Below are 19,075 nucleotides of genomic sequence, written 5' to 3' on the forward strand. Positions count from 1 at the left end.
TCGCCAATGCAGTTGGATAATTTGAATAAGCCATTTAAAATTTCTGAAATTCAGCGGGTAATTAAAGAAGCTAAGCTACTAAAAGCCCCAAGGCCTGATGGACTCTCTGAATTATATAAATTAACTGATAACATTTGTCTCCCATTGCGGGAAATGTTGGGAGATTTAGTTACCGTGGGGAAATTTCCAAATGCATCCAACAAAGCTACTATTATCATGTTGCCTAAAAAAGGGAAGGATCTGATGGTTCCAGGTTCATATAGACCTATTTCACTGTTGAATTTTGATGTAAAACTGATAGCAAAAATTATGGCTAACAGATTAGCAGTCCTGCTTCCTCAACTGATTGGAATGGACCAGGTGGGCTTTGTAAAGGGTCATTGCATAGCATTAAACATTAAGCGCATTTTGGCCTCTCTTACTAATAGCAGGGAGAAAGATATATCCTTCATATTGTTGAGCTTCAACGCTAAAAAAAATGTTTGATCACTTGGAGTGGGATTTTATTTATTTATTTATTTATTTAAAATTTTATATACCGACATTCATCCAGGATATCACATCGGTTTACAGTGTAACACAAACAAACGCCAAGCATGGCACTTTACATTGAACAAATAAAACAAGTTAACAAATGAATAAATGAGGGTGTGAACAAGGGGAAAATTGCATTAAATACTCAACTAGGTTTGTAATTATATACATATGTACAAAAGGAAGACACTAAGAGATAATCAATTTAGGAGTGCTAGGAGGAGAGGGGGGAGTGATGAGCAGAGGGAAGGGGTGAGAAAAAGGTAGGAGAAGGGCGAAGTGAGGGGATGGAGGACCAGAAGAGGGGGGCAGAGGAGAGGAAGGGTGGGCAGTAGAGAGGAGGGAGAAATTAGGTGTATGCCTTGGTGAAGAGCCAGGTCTTGAGCTTCCGCTTGAACGATTTGATGCATTCCTCTTGCCGTAGTTCAAATGGCATTGTGTTCCAAAGGGTCGGCCCGGCTATCGATATTGCACGGGCTCTGGTAGATGTTAGTTTGTAGAGTTTAGGGGAAGGGATGGGCATAGTTGCGAGATGTGCGTGTCTAGTAGGCTTATTAGACTGGTTTGTAAGCGGAAAGGATTCATTAAACCAGTTCATTTCAGGATTGTAAAGAGCCTTGTGGATGAGAGAGTCTTATATTGATACGGGAAGCTATTGGGAGCCAATGTAGATCTTTTAGAACAGTGTGTAATATGGTCGTGTCTGCGTAATTTGGTCAGATTCGGGCTGTTGTGTTTTGTAAAATTTGAATGGGGGTGAATGGCGTTGTTAGGAAGGCCAAGGAGAAGGGAGTTGCAAGTAGTCTGTTTTGGCGAAGATGGTGGTTTGGAGCACTGTTTGGACAATCGGGGTGTTGTAGTAAGGGTTTTTAGTTTTTTTAGTGTATGAAGTTGTTAAAGAAGCCATCTTTTAGTATGTTGTTGATAAATTTCTTCAGTGTGAAGTGCCATCGAGAATGATACCCAGAATCACGGACTTGTGAGCAAATTGGAACTATGAAAGAGGGGGAAGGATCGAGTGGTTAAGGGGTGAGATGAGCATGATTTCAGTTTTAGTAGTGTTGAGAGCTAGGTGGATGGAAGAAAGGAGATTGTTTATGGATTGGAGAGTATCGTTCCAGAAATCCATGGTTTATTAGAAATAGAGTCTAGTGATGGGTATGAGGAGCTGAACATCGTCAGCATATATGTAGTGTGGGAGATTTAGGCTGGATAGGAAGTGACAGAGGGGTAGGATGTAAATATTGAAGAGGGTTGAAGAGAGGGATGAACCTTGAGGGACACCTTGATTAAGGGGGATAGCCTTGGAAACATGATTGCCTAGCTGAATTTTGTACTCTCTATTGCTGAGATAAGAATTGAACCAGTTGAGGGCAACACCTGTAATGCCTATTTCAGTCAACCGCTGTAGGAGAATGGGATGGCTGACGGTGTCAAATGCGGAGGAGATGTCAAGGAAGACAAGTATGTATGATTGTCCTTTCTCAAATCCTTAATAATGTGGTCTGTTAGGGAGAGTAGAAGAGTCTCAGTTACTATGAGATTTCCGAAAGCCGTATTGTGCGGGGGCAAGGATGTGATTGTTTCAAGGTATTCTGTGAGTTGCTTGTTAACAGTTTTTTCAAGGAGTTTAGCAATAAATGGAAGATTGGAAATAGGGCAATAGTTGGCTAGATCAATGGGGTCAAGTTTGGGTTTCTTTAGGATGGGTTTGACAATAGCCTGTTTCAAGGGGAGAGGTACCTGTCCCAAGTTAATGGAGAGGTTAATGATATTTGTTAATGGTTTGGCAATAATATTGGGAATTGTGAGGAGATGTTTTGTGGGTATGGTGTCAGATGGGTGAGTGGAAGGTTTGGCTTTCTTGATAAAGGTTTCTATTTCTAATGTTGAGGTGCAGTCTAGGGAGGAGAGAACAGTGGTATTGTTGCAGGTCTTTGTATTGATGAAATCGGGTTCGACAATGTTGATGGGACTGGCACAAGGGGTGAACTTTGAAAGTAACTTGTCTACTTTGGATTGGAAGAAGGTGGCTAGATCTTCACATTTGGATTTGGCTACTACGTCAGGGATGTCGGGGGCAGCCGTCTTGGTGAGTGAGTTAACGTAATCATATAGTACTTTAGGGTTGTATTGGAATTGGTGTATTTTGTTGGCATAGAAATCTCGTTTTGTCATGTTAAGTTTGTCACTATATAGATGTAGGGAGGTTTTAAATTGTGCCAGGTGTGTGTGTGAGGGATCCTTGCGCCAAATCTTTTCAGATTTTCGAAGGTGTTGTTTGAGGTTTTTTTAGCTCTTGGGAGTACCAGGGTTTCTTACTCTTGTTACTTTGAGGACAGATAAGTTTAGTTTGCCGGGGGCAGGTAGAATTAGCTATATTATTGGTGATGTCATACCAGGAGGCAAGAGCTGTGTCTACATTGGTGAGTTCTAGATTGTCAAGTTTGTTAGCGATGGCTGATATAAGGTCATCTCTGGTACAGTTTTTCCTGTAATGTATGGTTTTTTTTGTACTATCATGGCAGGTAGGTGTCTTGATGAAGAGATCAGTTTTGATAAGGTGATGATCTGACCAGGGGATAGGTGTGTGAGAGGGGGTGTCAGTTTGAATGAGGGCATTGGTGAAGAGGAGGTCAAGGGTATGACCTGCCTTGTGAGTGGGCAAATGTATAGATTGCTTGTAGCCTAATGCATTTAATGAATCGAGAATAGCATCACAAGAGGGAGTGCGGGGGGAAGTATCAAAATGCAGGTTGAAGTCACCAAGTATGATTGCAGGAGTGTCAATGGAGATGTTAGTAGCAATATATTCTATAAGGGTTGAAGGGTTGGTATGAAGTGTACCTGGGGGAGCATAAATGAGACATATTTGTAAAGAGGGGGATTTGAAAAGGCCTATTTCAATTTTAGGCGGGGGGGGATGGGGTGGAGAATCATGTTAAATTTTTTCTTTATGATTAAAAGTAAACCACCTCCTTTCCTTTTTGGCCTGGGGATGGAGAAAATGTCGTGTGTTTCAGATGGAAATTGGTTTAGGAGAACAGTGTCAGATTCCTTTAGCCAGGTCTCTGTTATAGCACAGATGTCTGGGTCTTGGTCGGTGAGAAGGTTGCAGAGAAGGGGTATCTTTTTGTTTAGGGACTGAACATTTAGGAGGACTAAAGATAGAGCAGTGAGGCCGATGATTTGGGTGAGAGGGGGGGAGATCATAGTGGGAAGGATAGTTCTTAAATGTGACTGGTGTCTTGGGTATAGGGGGGGTGTTGGGCCTGTATTTGTTATACTTGAGTATGGTGATCTGGTGTTGATGCATATTGTAATGTGGGGTGTTGGGAGGTGGAGTGAGTGAGGATGTAGGATAAGATTATGGAGGAGGAATGTGAAAAGATAATAGGTGGTTTTAAGCCAACAAGTTGTGGACGGGGTGGAAGCAGAGGTGTAATTTGAGACTGTGTAGGAGAGGGTACTAGGTATATAGGTAATTGCTTGAGCAGTGTTTAGTAGGTAGGTGAATACTTGACCAGTATTTAGCAGATAGATAGGACCATGAAAGAGTATTTGGCAGACAACAGTAATTGAGAGGTGTACATTACTTGGCAAAACTTCAGGAATTGGGAATACAAAATCACAGTGCAGAATCACAATGCAAGAATCAATATTTGAGGGTACGTAGTCACAGTGCAAAATTACAGGGAAGATTGACGTGGTACGTTCACTCTTACCCTGGTAGTGAGTCAGTTCCTTTTTTAGTCCTATGCTTATGGCTAGGCAGCGATGCAGAGGGGACGCTCTGTAGGACGTTCTCACAACTTTGTAGATTGTATTGCCGTTCTTCAGGGCCGCTCGAAGGGGCGCTCAAAGGGGCAGGCCCCTTTGTCGCGCTCCTTCGACGCATGACGCTCGGTGCGTGACGCCTAGCCTAGTTTGATTTTTATAGTTGACTCTTTTCTTTGTCGCACATCAATGATGTCATCAATATGAGACTTAACATCCAGCACAGAGATTTAGAGGTGGAGTCGTTAGTTGCAGGGCAGGCTCCCAGCTGGGGGAGGGGTTAACAGCCACGAGGTGGAGGAGGAGGAGAGGGTCCAGCGGAGGGCTGAGTACAGGAAAAAGCTCAATCCAAGCCCTGGATTCTGGCTTGCAGAGCAGGAGCACACAGAGAAGCAAGTGGAAAATGAAGTTACCTGCGCAGAGAGATTTAAAAGTACATTCGTTAGTTGCAGGGCAGGCTCCCAGCTGGGGGAGGGGTTAACAGCCACGAGGTGGAGGAGGAGGAGAGGGTCCAGCGGAGAGCTGAGTACAGGAAAAAGCTCAATCCAAGACTTTATGTTTGAAAGTCTTAAGGTTTTTGGAATTGAGGACTTTTTTCTTCAAGTCGTGCAAACCCTTTGTATATTGCTCCCAAAGCTGCAGTATATGTGAATAGGTATCTGTCTGCTGACATTCATATCAGTAGAGGAACCCGGCAGGGATGTCTGTTGTTCCCTTTATTATATGTGTTATCTCTAGTAGAAGAGTGACACTTCCATGTCACCTGTTTTCAAACTGGCCATATTTGCTGATGATAATTTGGCCCATTTATCAGATCCTAAGAGATCTCTGGAGGCCTTGTACAAGAATTTTCTGCATATATTTATTTATTTTGAGCTTTTCTATACCGACATTCATGTGGCAAGATACATATCATATCGGTTTACATTCTAACACGAAATTGCAACAAGCATTACATGGAACGGGTTACATAGAACTGGGAAAACAGAAAATACAACTGGGGAAGAATTAGCAACTGTTAACAAGTGAGGCATTTAGAGAACGAAGAAATCGATTAGGCAGAGGACTGTAAATCTCCACCAGTGCAATTCAAAATAAATATAAGTAAAATAAAATAAGGTAAAATAAGTAAATATACAATAGTAAGTCAGTGAAGGAGGTCATGGAAATGATCCTAGAGGTATGTTAGTGGTAATACTCATCTGGTTATGGATAGGTTTGTTTGAAAAGTAAGGTAATGGTGAAGTTCGGCTGGTTATGGGTAGGCTAGTTTGAATAGCCCTGTTTTGAGTTTCTTTTTGAAAGTCAGTAGGCATGGTTCTTGTCAGAGTTCTGGTGGAAGAGTGTTCCATTGGGAGGGACCAGCGGTAGATAGAGCACGTTTCCTTAAGGCTTTCTTTGCTGGGGGGGCATAGAGTGTGCCTTTGTATGCAGATCTAATCGGTTTTGAGGATTCATGGGGACATAGAGGAATGCTAAGATCAAGAGGTGTTAGATTGTGCATGGCTTTATAGATTATCATAAGGACTTTGTAGAGAATTCTAAATTTGATGGGAAGCCAGTGTAGGTTGTGAAGTATGGGTGTAATGTGCTCTCTTCTATTGGAGTTGGACAGGATCCTAGCGGCTGAGTTCTGAACCATCTGCAGTGGTCTGATAGTGTTTGCTGGAAGACCTAGAAGGAGTGAAATACAATAGTCGATTTTTGAGAAAATGATGGACTGAAGCACTGTGCGGTAGTCATGGAAGTGGAGGAGTGGTTTCAGCTTTTTCAGTACTTGAAGTTTGAAGAAACAGTCTTTAGTGGTTGTATTGATACATTTTTTTAGGCTAAACTGTTTATCCAGAATAACCCCAAGGTCTCTGACATGCGGGGAGATATTAATTTGAGAAGTGATTGGTATTTTGTTTAGTCCGTACTTGTCGTCATGTGATATAATATAGGCAATTGGCAGGACAAACTTAATCTAGATAAATTGGAGGCTCTGCCAGTACAGGATCCAGTTAGACACATGTGGGGATCGGACTTTCCTATGGCTTGGGCCACCCACTCTTTTACATATTTAGGGATCACCCTTCATCAAGACCCTTTGCAATTGTATTCATATTTATTTATTTAGACATTTTATATACAGTTGTTCCATATATAGATCACAACGGTTTACAAAGTGACATTCATATTTATAGCTCAACAAACAAACAATGATTTGTTAGAGGTGTAATTCATAGACAGACATTAATATTTATCAAGTGAAATTTCTAGTACATATTAATAATAGATCTGGTACTTAAGGCAGAGAGTATTTAATATAAATCAAAATGATAATTTTCACATCTTATTCAGTGGGTTGTTTTGAGAATCTTATATTCTCTCATTTGATTTATTCTTCATGATTCAATTATTATCGTGTGTCCTTCTTGACTGTGTGGCTCACTATCTTCTGAGGTTTTTAAGTTAATTTATATGCGTTTGTGAAGAGCCATAATTTTAGCTCTTCTTTAAATTTCTTTCTATCTGACAGAGTATGTAACATCTCAGGCAGAGAATTCCAGAGCTTTGGACATGCTATGGAAAACATATGATCTCTTGTTTGCATCAGATGCAACCGTATTGTGGGAATAGTCAATAGTCCTTTATTTTGAGATCTTAGTGTTCATTGTGGATTGTATGGTTGTAGTTTCATCCCTAACAAGTCAGTGTCATTGGAATGAATGATGTTGAAAATTATCATTAATGTTTTATAGTAGATTCCGGATTGTACTGGTAACCAATGTAGTGACATCAGGGAGGGTGTAATGTGATATTTCCTAGATCCTATTGAGTCTTGCTGCCGCATTTTGTAGTAGTTGTAGTGGTTTTAAGTGACATGCTGGAAGACCTAGTAATAAGGAGTTACAGTAGTCTAAGCTTGATAAGATTAAAGTTTTCAGTACAGTACGGAAGTCCTGAAAAGTTAAAAATGGTTTCAACCGATGAAGTGTCCGCAACTTGGCATAACCTGTCTTAATTTGCTGATGTGCATTTTCATTGTAAGGTTCTCATCTAGCTGTATACCTAAATACCATTCTTGATTTGAGGGCAGGTGGTTTAAATATTGATGAGTTTCTACTCAGCCAAATGATTTCAGTATTTTTTGGGTTTTATGTTAATTTAAGTTGCGAAAGTTCTTGTATTGCTTTCATATAGGTAGAGAGTAACGAAGCTGTATTTTCAAATGATCTGGAGAATGGGATGTAAAACTATATGTCGTCGGCATACAAGAAGAAAGTTATCCCTAGGTTCATCAATAATCTACACAGTGGGAGCATTTAAATATTGAATAGTGTTTCTGAGAGGGCTGAGCCTTGAGGGACTCCTGTATCACACTGGAAAGTATCAGATATATGGCTGCCCAATTTGATTTGGAATGTTCTGTTAGCTAAAATGAGGAGAACCATCTGAGAACCCTGCCGTCGATCCCAATGTTTTTCATCTGATGGCATAACAGGTTATGGTACACAGTATCGAAGGCGGCCGTTAAGTCAATTAGCACAAGACAATAAGATTCATCGGCGTCAAGCCCTCATAAAACCGGGTCCATTAACGAGAGGAGTAATGTCTCAGTTGAGTGATGTTTCCTAAATCCAAATTGATTTGGGGATAGAATATTTTGATCTCCCAGGTGATTTACAAGCTGGGATAACACTGCTTTTTCAAGTACTGTTGCGAGAAAAGACAAGTTGGATATTGGGCAATAGTTATCCCAATCGTCGGTTCTACCATTCTTATTTTTTTAGGATTGGCTTTATCACACCTTGTTTTAGAACAGTTCCTTCTGAGGGAGACAGGTTAACTAATGTTGTGATTGTCTGAGTGATAACCCTGTTAACTTGTTTCAAGGAACTGGCTGGAACTGGGTCAAGTGGGTGAATGGCTGGTTTAATTTTAGTAATGATTTGACCAATTTCCAGTTTCAATACTCTGTCGAACATGGACTACTTAACCATGCCATTATTTATTTATTTATTTATTTATTTAAGGTTTTTCTATACCGGCATTCATGATAAGATCATATCATGCCGGTTTACATATAACAGTTTACATTATAACGGTTTACATTATAATCTTCATAATCTACATTATAATCTACATTATAATCTACATTATAACATTATAACATTATAACATTATAACATTATAATCTACATTATAAATTATACATTATAATCTACATTATAATCTACATTATAACGGTTTACATTATAATCTTCAGGTGCTTTTGTTGGAGAACAGATAGGAAATTGTGCTTTTAACTTATTGATTTTGTATAAGAATATGGTGGCATATTCATTGCAAACGGCCTTTGTGAAGTTGTAGTTTCTTGAGATGGAAGATGTCGGGTCCCTAATTAAATGTTTAACAACTTCAAAGAGCAGTTTAGAACTAAATATAACCCCATGAATTTGCTTACCATAGTAATCTTTTTTTGCTTTACTGGTTAGTGTACGGTATTTTGAAAGGAAAGATTTATATTTTCCTAGGGATTCAGCAGTTGGGCATTTCCATCATTGTTTCTCTAATTTTCTAAGGTTCTGTTTAGTGCTTCTTAATTCATGATTATACCAGGGCTTCTTATGCTTGGATTTATTCCTTTCTTTGTTAATAGTTTTTATCTGGACAGGACTGAAGTTATGTCATTGACAATTTTATATTAGGAATCAAAAGCCAATGTGGAATTGGTTTGAATTAGTTCTTGGAGTTTATTTTCTATTGCTTCAACAAGTACTTCTCTCTATCTGTTTTATGAAGGTAAAAGTGTATTTATTATCTATACTATTGTGGATTTTGTTGGTGATGGTAATTTCCGCCTTTATTAATTGGCGAAGTATTGATTAGGCAATTATTGGTACTTGCAAATATTAGGTCTAGAGTGTAACCTGCTTTATGCGTAGATTTCGAAACAAATTGTGACCATCCTAGGGCTTCCATTGCATCTAAAAACATTTCACAGGCTAAGGTTCTGGGTGTTTTGTCTACATGGAGGGTAAAGTCTCCTATAATTAGGGGCAGATTTTATAAAAGTATGCGCGCGCATACTTTTGTTCGCGCAACCGACGCAAACAAAAGTACGCATGTATCTTTTAAAATCCAGGGTCGGTGCGCGCAAGCCTGCGCAAAATCAGCAGCCTGCGCACGCCGAGCCGCGCAGGCTGCCTCCATTCCCTCCGAGGCCGCTCCCGAAATTGGAGCGGCCTTGGAGGGAACTTTCTTTCCGGCACCCCCCACCTTCCCTTTCCTTCCCCTAACCCACCCGCCCCCCGGCCCTAATTCCCCCCCTACCTTTATTTCAAAAGTTATGCTTGCCCAAGGCAGGCGTAACTTGTGCGCACTGGCGCACCATGTTCTGGTCCGGGGGCTGGTCCGGAGGCCGCGTCCACGCCCCCGGAACGCCCCTGGGCCAGAACCATGCCCACGGCCCCGCCCCCAGAACGCCCCTGATGATGCGTCAGCCGCGACATGCCCCCCCAGGAAAGCCCCAGGACTTAAGTGCGTCCCGGGGCTTGCGCGCGCCGCCAAGCCTATGCAACATAGGCTCGGCGCGCACAGGGGGTGGAAGGGGCAGTTTTTCAGGGGTTACGTGCATACCCCTTTGAAAATCTGCCCCATAATGTAGATTCTGGTGATAGAAACATCTTGGCAAATATTTCAATCAGTGGTGAGCAAACTTTTTGTAGTATTTCTGGAGGACAGTAGACCAAAACTATGTTTAGTTGTGGCAACTTAAGAATTGCCACCTCATATGGGGATTAATCTCTACTTTGTATGGTACAAGCTAAAGCTCTTTTTTGCTAATTATTAATAAGCCCCCACCTTTTGATTTAGCTCTAAGAAAATGAAATACATCATAGTTAGTATGGTAAATTTGGTTTAGGAGAACAGTATCTCTGTCTTTCAGCCAGGTTTCAGTGATACAGGAAATGGTGGGATTTAAATCCTCTAGCAGGTCATTAATCTGAGGGATTTTTTTGATAGAGACTGAGCATTTAGTAGCAGCAGAGTAAATAATAAGTATGAAGAGCTAGTGAAAGAGTTTTTACTTATATTTTGGGCCAACATTGTGTTCCTTCTGTGGTTATTTCTATAGATGCTCCTTAGATCTCCATTCCACCCTGTCTGACCATGGGCGCAATGTAGTACTTTTGCTCCATGGTTATGGCAACTGGATTAATAGTATGGGCACCTCAGGCATGCAGAAAGGAGCGCAACAAAGCCGAAGTGGATCATCGGAGGAGGCCTGGCAGGCCTCACGGTCCTCTGCATCGCCGCCACGGAGTTCCCTGAACCTCACTGAGTGGATGATGGGTGGGTGGTAGGCAGTCCCTGCCAGCGTGGCGCCTCCTCTCTCCACTTTAGCCACCAGAACCGCCAGTGAAAAAAGGCTCAGTTAGCCTTGTAGCTGCTGCCGCCGCCGCCACCAAAGTAGATTGTCTGAGGAGGCCTGGCAGGCCTCACAGTCCTCAGCAGTCTTTGTCATTCCACTAGAATCTTATTATGGACATGGAAAAACTTCTCTTTATCCTTGGCAGGTAGGGTGGGGCTTTTTCAAATGATTATTTTTCCCCAAGTGGTTATACTTATTTCAAACTATCCCCTGCTAATTATTAAATAAAGATCTTAATCGCATAGAAGTTGTTTTGGGAAGGTTTCTTTGCAAGGGATCTAAACCCAGATTAGCTTTAGTGAAGTTGATGGGCAGGTGGGAGCAAGATGGTATTGGATTGGCTAATTTCAAATTTTATAACCTAACCTGCAAAATTAGGCAAATAGGGGATTGGATTCAAGAGTCCGAGTACTATACATTCGTTGCTACAGAGCATGCTTACTTGTGCCCTTTACATCCCAATTATATTTTACTTGTACCCTTATTGGTTTTGCCTCAGCACATTAAACAAAGTCCTTTGGTCTATCCATTGGTAAAAACATGGAGATTTTTTTTACTATGTTACAGCTTAAGGGTATAAAATCTCAATTTATGCCATTTAGAGGTTACAAGGATTTTCTGCCTGGGATACACTCTGTGGTGTTTAGCCAATGGAACGTGCAGGACTTGAAAAACATTTGCCAATTTTTTGATGATGAAGGCCAAATCAAATGTTTTCACATGTTGAAAGACTAATTTCAATTAGACCATAAGCATTGTTATGTGTATTTGCGGAATCAAATTCATCAGCTTTGTATCTATGAAAAGTACAATGAGAAAATGGATATTTTCAAGAACCGCAAGGATTTTGCGCGCATATGGGACTCCAATATACAAGCTTTGCCCCCGCGAGCGCGCAGTGGGATTTTTAATGATTTCTAACTTCTTGAATTTGGATTTTGGAAGAGTTTGTATTTTTACTGCCATTTACTGGTCTGTGGGATGGGTGGGGAGGAGGGATATTTGGATTTCACTGTTTGTTGTTTGAGCTGGACACTGTACAGAGCACATCAGTGTTCCAGTGATGTACATGATATAAGAAAATCAATAAAAATGGTTTATCCAAAAATAAATAAATAAGATGCGGACAGAAGTCTATCATAAGACGGGTAATATCTAGTCTTTTGCACCAGGTGCCATATGTATGATTATTTAACAGTTGGTGAGATGTTGTTTGTAGCTCGAGAAGCCAAAGTGGCAGACATGGAGGAGCTGAGGCAGAGAGAGGTACAGAGATTTTCCAGACATAGCAGAACAGTCTCAACTCCAGTCTGGAAGCTTCTCTACTGCTTTAGAACAGCAAGGTCACCTGGAAGGAAACCATCACCTAGGTGTGGCAGTAAGTGATCCTGTAGTTCGGCCTATCCTCTCGCTGATACCTTATTTTCTCACACCGAGGATGCATCTCCAGGGACATGTGCACAGGAAGAAAGGAATAGGACTGCCATTGTAGTTTTGATTTGATTGCTAGGAATGTAGTTAGCTGGGTGGCTGGTGAGCATGAGGATCACTTGTTAACTTACCTGCCTGGTACGAAGGTAGACCTCACATGTTATCTGGATAGGATTTTAGAGAGTATAGGGGAGAAGCCAATTGTTGTGGTAAAGTTTCTACCAATGACATAGGAAGATGCAGGAGGGAGATTCTGAAGGTTAAATTTGGGCCTTTAAGTAGGAAATTGAAATCCAGCACTACATTCTCAGAACTGCTTCAGTTACATGTGCAGAACACCAGAGGCAAGCTGAGCTCTTGAGTCTCAATGCAGGGATGAGACGATGGTGCACGGAAGAGGGCTTTAGATTTGTTAAGAACTGAAGAACATTATGGGACAGGGGAAAGCCTATTCCAATGTGAGGGGCTCCAACTTACCCAGTGTGGAACCTGGCTACTGGTGCTAACATTTAAAAAAACAGAAACAGTAGCTTTTAAACTAGATCATGGAGAGAAGCCGCTAGTAGCTCTGAAGTGCACAGTTCAGATGAAGGTATTTTCAAAGAGTATTGGCAAAAGTTGCAATATCCCGATAGTGAAGCTGTAGTAAAAACTGAAATAGCCCAGATGGATTTAAATTATCTTTATTATCTTCTAACAAGCAAGTTGTGAATACAAATAAAAGAACAGAAACAAATAAACCAGATGGCAGAAAAAGACCACACAGCCTTTCTAGTTTGCTCATCCACCCCAAATAGTCATCTATACAATTCCTACCACTCCCCTCAGTGATTCCATGTGCCTATGGTTTTCAGGGTTGATGAGTCAGATGAACTGAACGAAATCACTGTGAACCTGGAAGATGTAGTAGGCCAGATTGACAAACTAAAGAATAGCAAATCACCTGAACCGGATGGTATGCATCCTAGGGTATTGAAGGAACTCAAAAATGAAATTTCTGATCTATTAGTTAAAATTTGTAACCTATCATTAAAATCATCCATTGTACCTGAAGACTGGAGGGTGGTCAATGTAACCCCAATATTTAAAAAAGACTCCAGGGGCGATCCAGGTAACTATAGACCAGTGAGCCTGACTTCAGTGCCGGGAAAAATAGTGGAAACTATTCTCAAGATCAAAATTGTAGAGCATATAGAAAGACATGGTTTAATGGAACACAGTCAACACGGATTTACCCAAGGGAAGTCTTGCCTAACAAATCTGCTTCATTTTTTTGAAGGGGTTAATAAACATGTGGATAAAGTTGAACCGGTAGATGTAGTGTATTTGGATTTTCAGAAGGCATTTGACAAAGTCCCTCATGAGAGGCTTCTAAGAAAACTAAAAAGTCATGGGATAGGAGGGGGGTGTCCTTTCATGGATTACAAACTGGTTAAAAGAGAGGAAACAGAGAGTAGGATTAAATAGTCAATTTTCTCAGTGGAAAAGGATAAACAGTGGAGTGCCTCAGGGATCTGTACTTGGACCGGTGCTTTTCCAAATATATATAAATGATTTGGAAAGGAATATGATGAGTGAGGTTATCAAATTTACAGATGATACAAAATTATTCAGAGTAGTTAAATCACAAGCGGATTGTGATACATTACAGGAGGACCTTGCAAGACTGGAAGATTGGGCATCCAAATGGCAGATGAAATTTAATGTGGATAAGTGCAAGGTGTTGCATATAGGGAAAAATAACCCTTGCTGTAGTTACACAATGTTAGGTTCCATATTAGGAGCTACCACCCAGGAAAAGGATCTAGGCATCATCGTGGATAATACTTTAAAATCGTCGTCTCAGTGTGCTGCAGCAGTCAAAAAAGCAAACAGAATGTTAGGAATTATTAGGAAGGGAATGGTTAATAAAACAGAAAATGTCATAATGCCTCTATATCGCTCCATGGTGAGACCACACCTTGAATTCTGTGTACAATTCTGGTCGCCAGATCTCAAAAAAGATATAGTTACAATGGAGAAGGTACAGAGAAGGGCAACCAAAATGATAAAGGGGATGGAACAGCTAAGAGTTTAGGGCTATTTAGCTTGGAGCAGAGACGGCTGAGGAGGGATATGATAGAGGTTTTTAAGATCATGAGAGGTCTTGAACGAGTAGATGTGAATCGGTTACTTACACTTTCGAATAATAGAAGTTAGCAAGTAGCACATTTAAGACTAATCGGAGAAAATTCCTTTTCACTCAACGCACAATAAAGCTCTGGAATTTGTTGCCAGAGGATGTGGTTAGTGCAGTTAGTGTAGCTGGGTTCAAAAAAGGTTTGGATAAGTTCTTGGAAGAGAAGTCCATTAACTGCTATTAATCAAGTTTACTTAGGGAATAGCCACTGCTATTAACTGCATCAGTAGCATGGGATCTTCTTAGTGTTTGGGTAATTGCCATGTTCTTGTAGCCTGGTTTGGCCTCTGTTGTAAACAGTATCATCAAAATCGTATTAAAATGTCATGAAACAGCTTTATCAGTCCTCTAGCTACATCAAATAGCTATCCGGTTGCAGATTCTCAGATCTCTATGAACAGTTTGCCCATTTCTTTTCAATAAGATTGCAAAATTATGTGATACCTTGCCAATAATCTCATCCTCATTTAACGCCGACAGCCAATTCAATGGAAAATTGTTGGTAGGCCTTTAAGGTGTTCTCCCAAATGGAAATTCTACAATAATTAATCATTTGAATTCATCATCAAGTCCATTAAACCCATGTGCAACTGCAAAGTAGCAATGAATTCAGAGACCTCAGCATTAGCAAAGAAGCACACAAGCTCATTTTGTTGGATCCGATTCTTAGCCAAATATATCAGAGCAAACCTCATACCTCGGTTAGTGCAGCTCTGAACAAAATGGCACCATTTCTCTCCTCTGCATGACCACATGTGCTAAGAAATCTTTGAAAAGCAGAAGTTTATTGCCCTGATATTCAAGCTTTTCTGCTTGAATATCAGGGCAGCTGAGAATTTTTGTCATAACTGGCACCAACGCAATGCACATGCTCAGAGCACAACCTGTTCTCAGGTGCATTCAGGCCCAGTTTACAGAGAAGCCACCACTCCCAAATGTTAAGTAGTTCAGAGTCTAATGGTTTCCAGGAATCAGATAATTTGCAGAATATTTCTGCAACTTGGGGTCTCCTGATACACTTGAGAAGTCGTGCATGTTATATTTGCAGGGCGTTTATCTACTGTTCGGCTTGTATAATTCTGTCCTCTTGATTTGATATGGGGTGCTCTGCTACCTTTAGTCATTTGATGTATATCTTGAGGCATTCTTTATTTCCTCCATCACCACTTGCAGTTTTATATATTCTTCATCCAGCATGGAGGACACACTATGGGAGATCTGTTAAATAACTTCCTCAGATACCATGGTCTTCATCTTGTATTTGCTGCCATTGACAGTCGCAATTTTAGAATCACCGACCTTCAGCTTGCCTCAGGCACAAGGTATTTTAGTACTTATAATCACATTTAGAGGCACAGCAGTTCACTAAACCAGCCACTGGCAACTAAATTATGCAAAATAAACACATTTTCTAACAAAGTCTCTCCAACATTGCCGCATCAAAAGTAAATCATGGGAAACAATGCAGGAGAATCAGATAGCCATCTTAACTGGAAGTTGAAAAAGTTAATATAATGTGGAAACAAAGAAAGGTCTCTACACAAAAGAAAAAGATCTATGTGCACTGAAACAAGATACGACAGGCTGTAATAAAACTTCTGCGACCTTTTGGAAAAAGATGCTCAAGCTCAAATAATGTTTAGATCTGCAGGGAAGAGTTTTCCTTTTCTTTTTAGGCCACTGAGTACATACCTGGTCGTTCTCTTCCTGCTGCAGCTCCTCAAATGTGAGCCTTGCTGCCTCACGCTTTGCCTCAACTTTGCTATTTCCAGTACCTTCTCTAAATTCTCTGCCATCGATTTTATATCTACATGTAAACCTATAAAGATAGAAAAATAATTTTGTGCTGTTATAACGTATTATTGGTGTATACAGTGCTGAATATGCTATAAGCAAGCTCACAGGTGAATAGCAAAAGTCATATGTACAGGGTTGGAAATTTTTTTTTTAAACTTGTGCACTAGCCCAAATTATTTAGTTAAAAGGGGAAACTGTTTACCCCAATGATTTATCTATTATTGTTTTATTTTTTGGCTTATTTGCTCTTTTTTTATTTTATTTTTTTTACTTTTTCCCTTTGTTGCATTCTCTATCTGCCACCCTCCCACCCCTGCCTCCTCCTTCTTATCTCCAGCCCCTCTGTTCATTTCCCTTCCCTACCTCTTTCCAGTCTTACCATTTTTTCCCTGGGCAGGAAGCATCTCTATCTCTGGGTTCCCAAATTTTAGGCAACCTAGCACCTGGAATTTTTTCAGCTCTGTACATGTAAACAAAAGGAAAGAAGGTAGTCCTTGCTCCAGTGTTGTGCAGAAACACTGACAAATGAGAAGCAAGAAAATCAATCTGTTTTGTGAAATATTTACTCTCTTACAATAACAAGTTAGAGTTACTAGCGCCTGATACACAAATTTAATTTGCTATAGTTCCATCTTAGCAAAAATGGGGAGTTTTATCAAGAAATCTCAGTTTACAATTTAGAAATGATCCAAAAGAGGAATTCTACCAGAAATTCAATTAATAATTCACAGACCAAGATTTGGTCATTTCTTATCCTGATTTTAGCCCAGCATAGCTCAATTCATATCCACATTTCATGTGCTACATTAAGAAAATAATTATATCCTTCATTTGAAAAATGCTGCGGAGAAGCCCCATGCATGTAACAGAAAACAAATAAAGCAAGTTTGCTTACCATAAATGGTGTTTTCTGTAAAGAGTAGGATGAATTAGCCATGATTAGGCATCATCCAGCAGCACCAAATGGATTCCTCTCTCCAAGCTAGTAGAATTTTTGATTCTACTGAGGATGTGCGGGATTTCCTGCATGGGCGTTCCCTCAGTGCCTCCTCAGTTTGTAACACAGCTAATCTAGGTGGAGTCTGCTCTCCAGGAAGGTGGATGGGTAGCTCATGGCTAATTCATCCTGCTATCTATGGAAAATACCATTTACAGTAAGCAAATTTGCTATTTCTATTGAATTAGCCATGATCTATGGAGAGTCAAAGCTTAGGGTTGCAGCAGAGTGAGTGCCTTTATATTATGCAACTGGACCCCAACCCCCATCATGGAGAGGAAACTAACTAATGAGGAACAACCTGAGATCGTACTGTCTTTCCCACCTTACCATCAGATGCGGTTTGATTGTCCAGACAGTAGTGAAATGTGAAGGTATGTACTGAAAACCAAAAACTTTGCATACAGTGGTTTGCAAAATTATTCGATCCCCTAAAAAGTCAGCAGGTTTGTGTAGATTACAAATGACACTTACAGAGACTGTTCCAGACAATATGTTTATTGCAAACCAGTATGCTCTTGAAGTAAATTTTCAAAGTCACAATTCATTATTTCTCTGCATTTTTTGTAAAATAAAATTAAAAACTGAAAAATGCTGCTTGCGTAAGCATTCCCTGGTGAATTCAAGTGAAGTCTTATCTTTTTGGCCTTTTTGAGAGCCGATTCAACAATCACCAATTGATAAGGCAATTGTATGATGCCGTATCCTGCCGATTTTTGCATGCAAAACTTGAGGTCCAGTTTCCTCGTGGCTGTGGGAGAAATGGGAGAAACCCCAGTGGAACTTGGGGTTTCTCCCATTTTCATCTGGAGGCTATCCAGAAGTAAATGGGTGGGAAGTACCACTGGTTCTGAAGGAATGTCCAAAATGGAAGGATGTTCATGAGTCAGCTCGTGAATGTGGATCCTTATGCACATGGATATTAAGAGATTTTCCCCATCACTTCCATGAATTTGGATTAGAAGAGATCTGGAGAAAGTGAAAATGGGTCAGAAAGAATTCCCAAACTACTTGGGGATACCCCTGGTGATGAACCCATGGATGAGGAAGGTGAGGGTGAATGTGGGGATAAAGGTGCTGATGATGAAGAAGCTAGCCAGGGCAGTGAGGTCAAATATGTGTGTCCATCTTCGCCTACTAGAGAAGTGGCGGTGCCCCTGGCATTACTTAAGGAGGGGATCATGTCAGGGTAACTTGTAGTAGATATGGAGTATACATAGGATGCATTGATAGTATCTTGAGGTTACCAGCGAAAAAACTTGTGAAGAATGTTTTCACTATATCACTGAGTCCATTACCTGCTATTAAGTTCACTTAGAGAATAGCCACTGCCATTAGCAATGGTAACATGGAATAGACTTAGTTTTTGGGTACTTGCCAGGTTCTTATGGCCTGGATTGGCCACTGTTGGAAACAGGATGCTGGGCTTGATGGACCCTTGGTCTGACCTAGTATGGCATTTTCTTATGTTTCAGTGATGACTGTATCTGTTGTGATGGCGCTGGTGGTGCTATATCTTATTCTGGCACTAGAATGGACTCTGTCTGGACTACTGGAGGTTTGTTGGGGGCTAAGGCTATGATGGATCAAATTGGCTCTGGACCCTCCAGGCACAGCCCTTGAGCAATATGGTTTGAGACTGGCATTGTTCTGGCAGGTAGTGGATATCTCAAGGTATCTGGTAGAAAGATATTCTTCGTGATGGGTACAGGGTGTACTGCTCTTAGAATACCTGGATCCACTTCTGAAAAAGTTGCTTGCTCCTGAGTTTTCATAGCCCAAGAACCACGTGAGGATGAAGGCAAAAGCATCTCCCTTTCTTCAGCCTAATGCCTCGAGGAGTGCATTGATAAGGCAGGGGAAGTTAGAAGAGTATGAACACATTTTGGTTGTTTTGACATACCACTCTTGATAGGCTCTGCTGCACTCCACTTCAGCT

At 40.7% G+C, this 19,075-nt stretch overlaps 1 protein-coding gene across 1 annotated transcript in view; it reads right to left on the reverse strand.

Moving 5' to 3' along the window:
- EIF2AK2 (eukaryotic translation initiation factor 2 alpha kinase 2) overlaps positions 1-19,075 on the reverse strand; it is a 357,779-nt gene that overhangs the window by 294,304 nt on the left and 44,400 nt on the right. The window contains exon 3 of the mRNA XM_029594168.1: positions 16,035-16,161. Coding sequence (XP_029450028.1) covers positions 16,035-16,161 — 127 coding nt within the window. The remainder of the gene's footprint in view (positions 1-16,034; positions 16,162-19,075) is intronic.

This window comes from Rhinatrema bivittatum, chromosome 3 (assembly GCF_901001135.1).
Source record: "Rhinatrema bivittatum chromosome 3, aRhiBiv1.1, whole genome shotgun sequence".
NCBI classification, from domain to species: Eukaryota; Metazoa; Chordata; class Amphibia; order Gymnophiona; family Rhinatrematidae; genus Rhinatrema; species Rhinatrema bivittatum.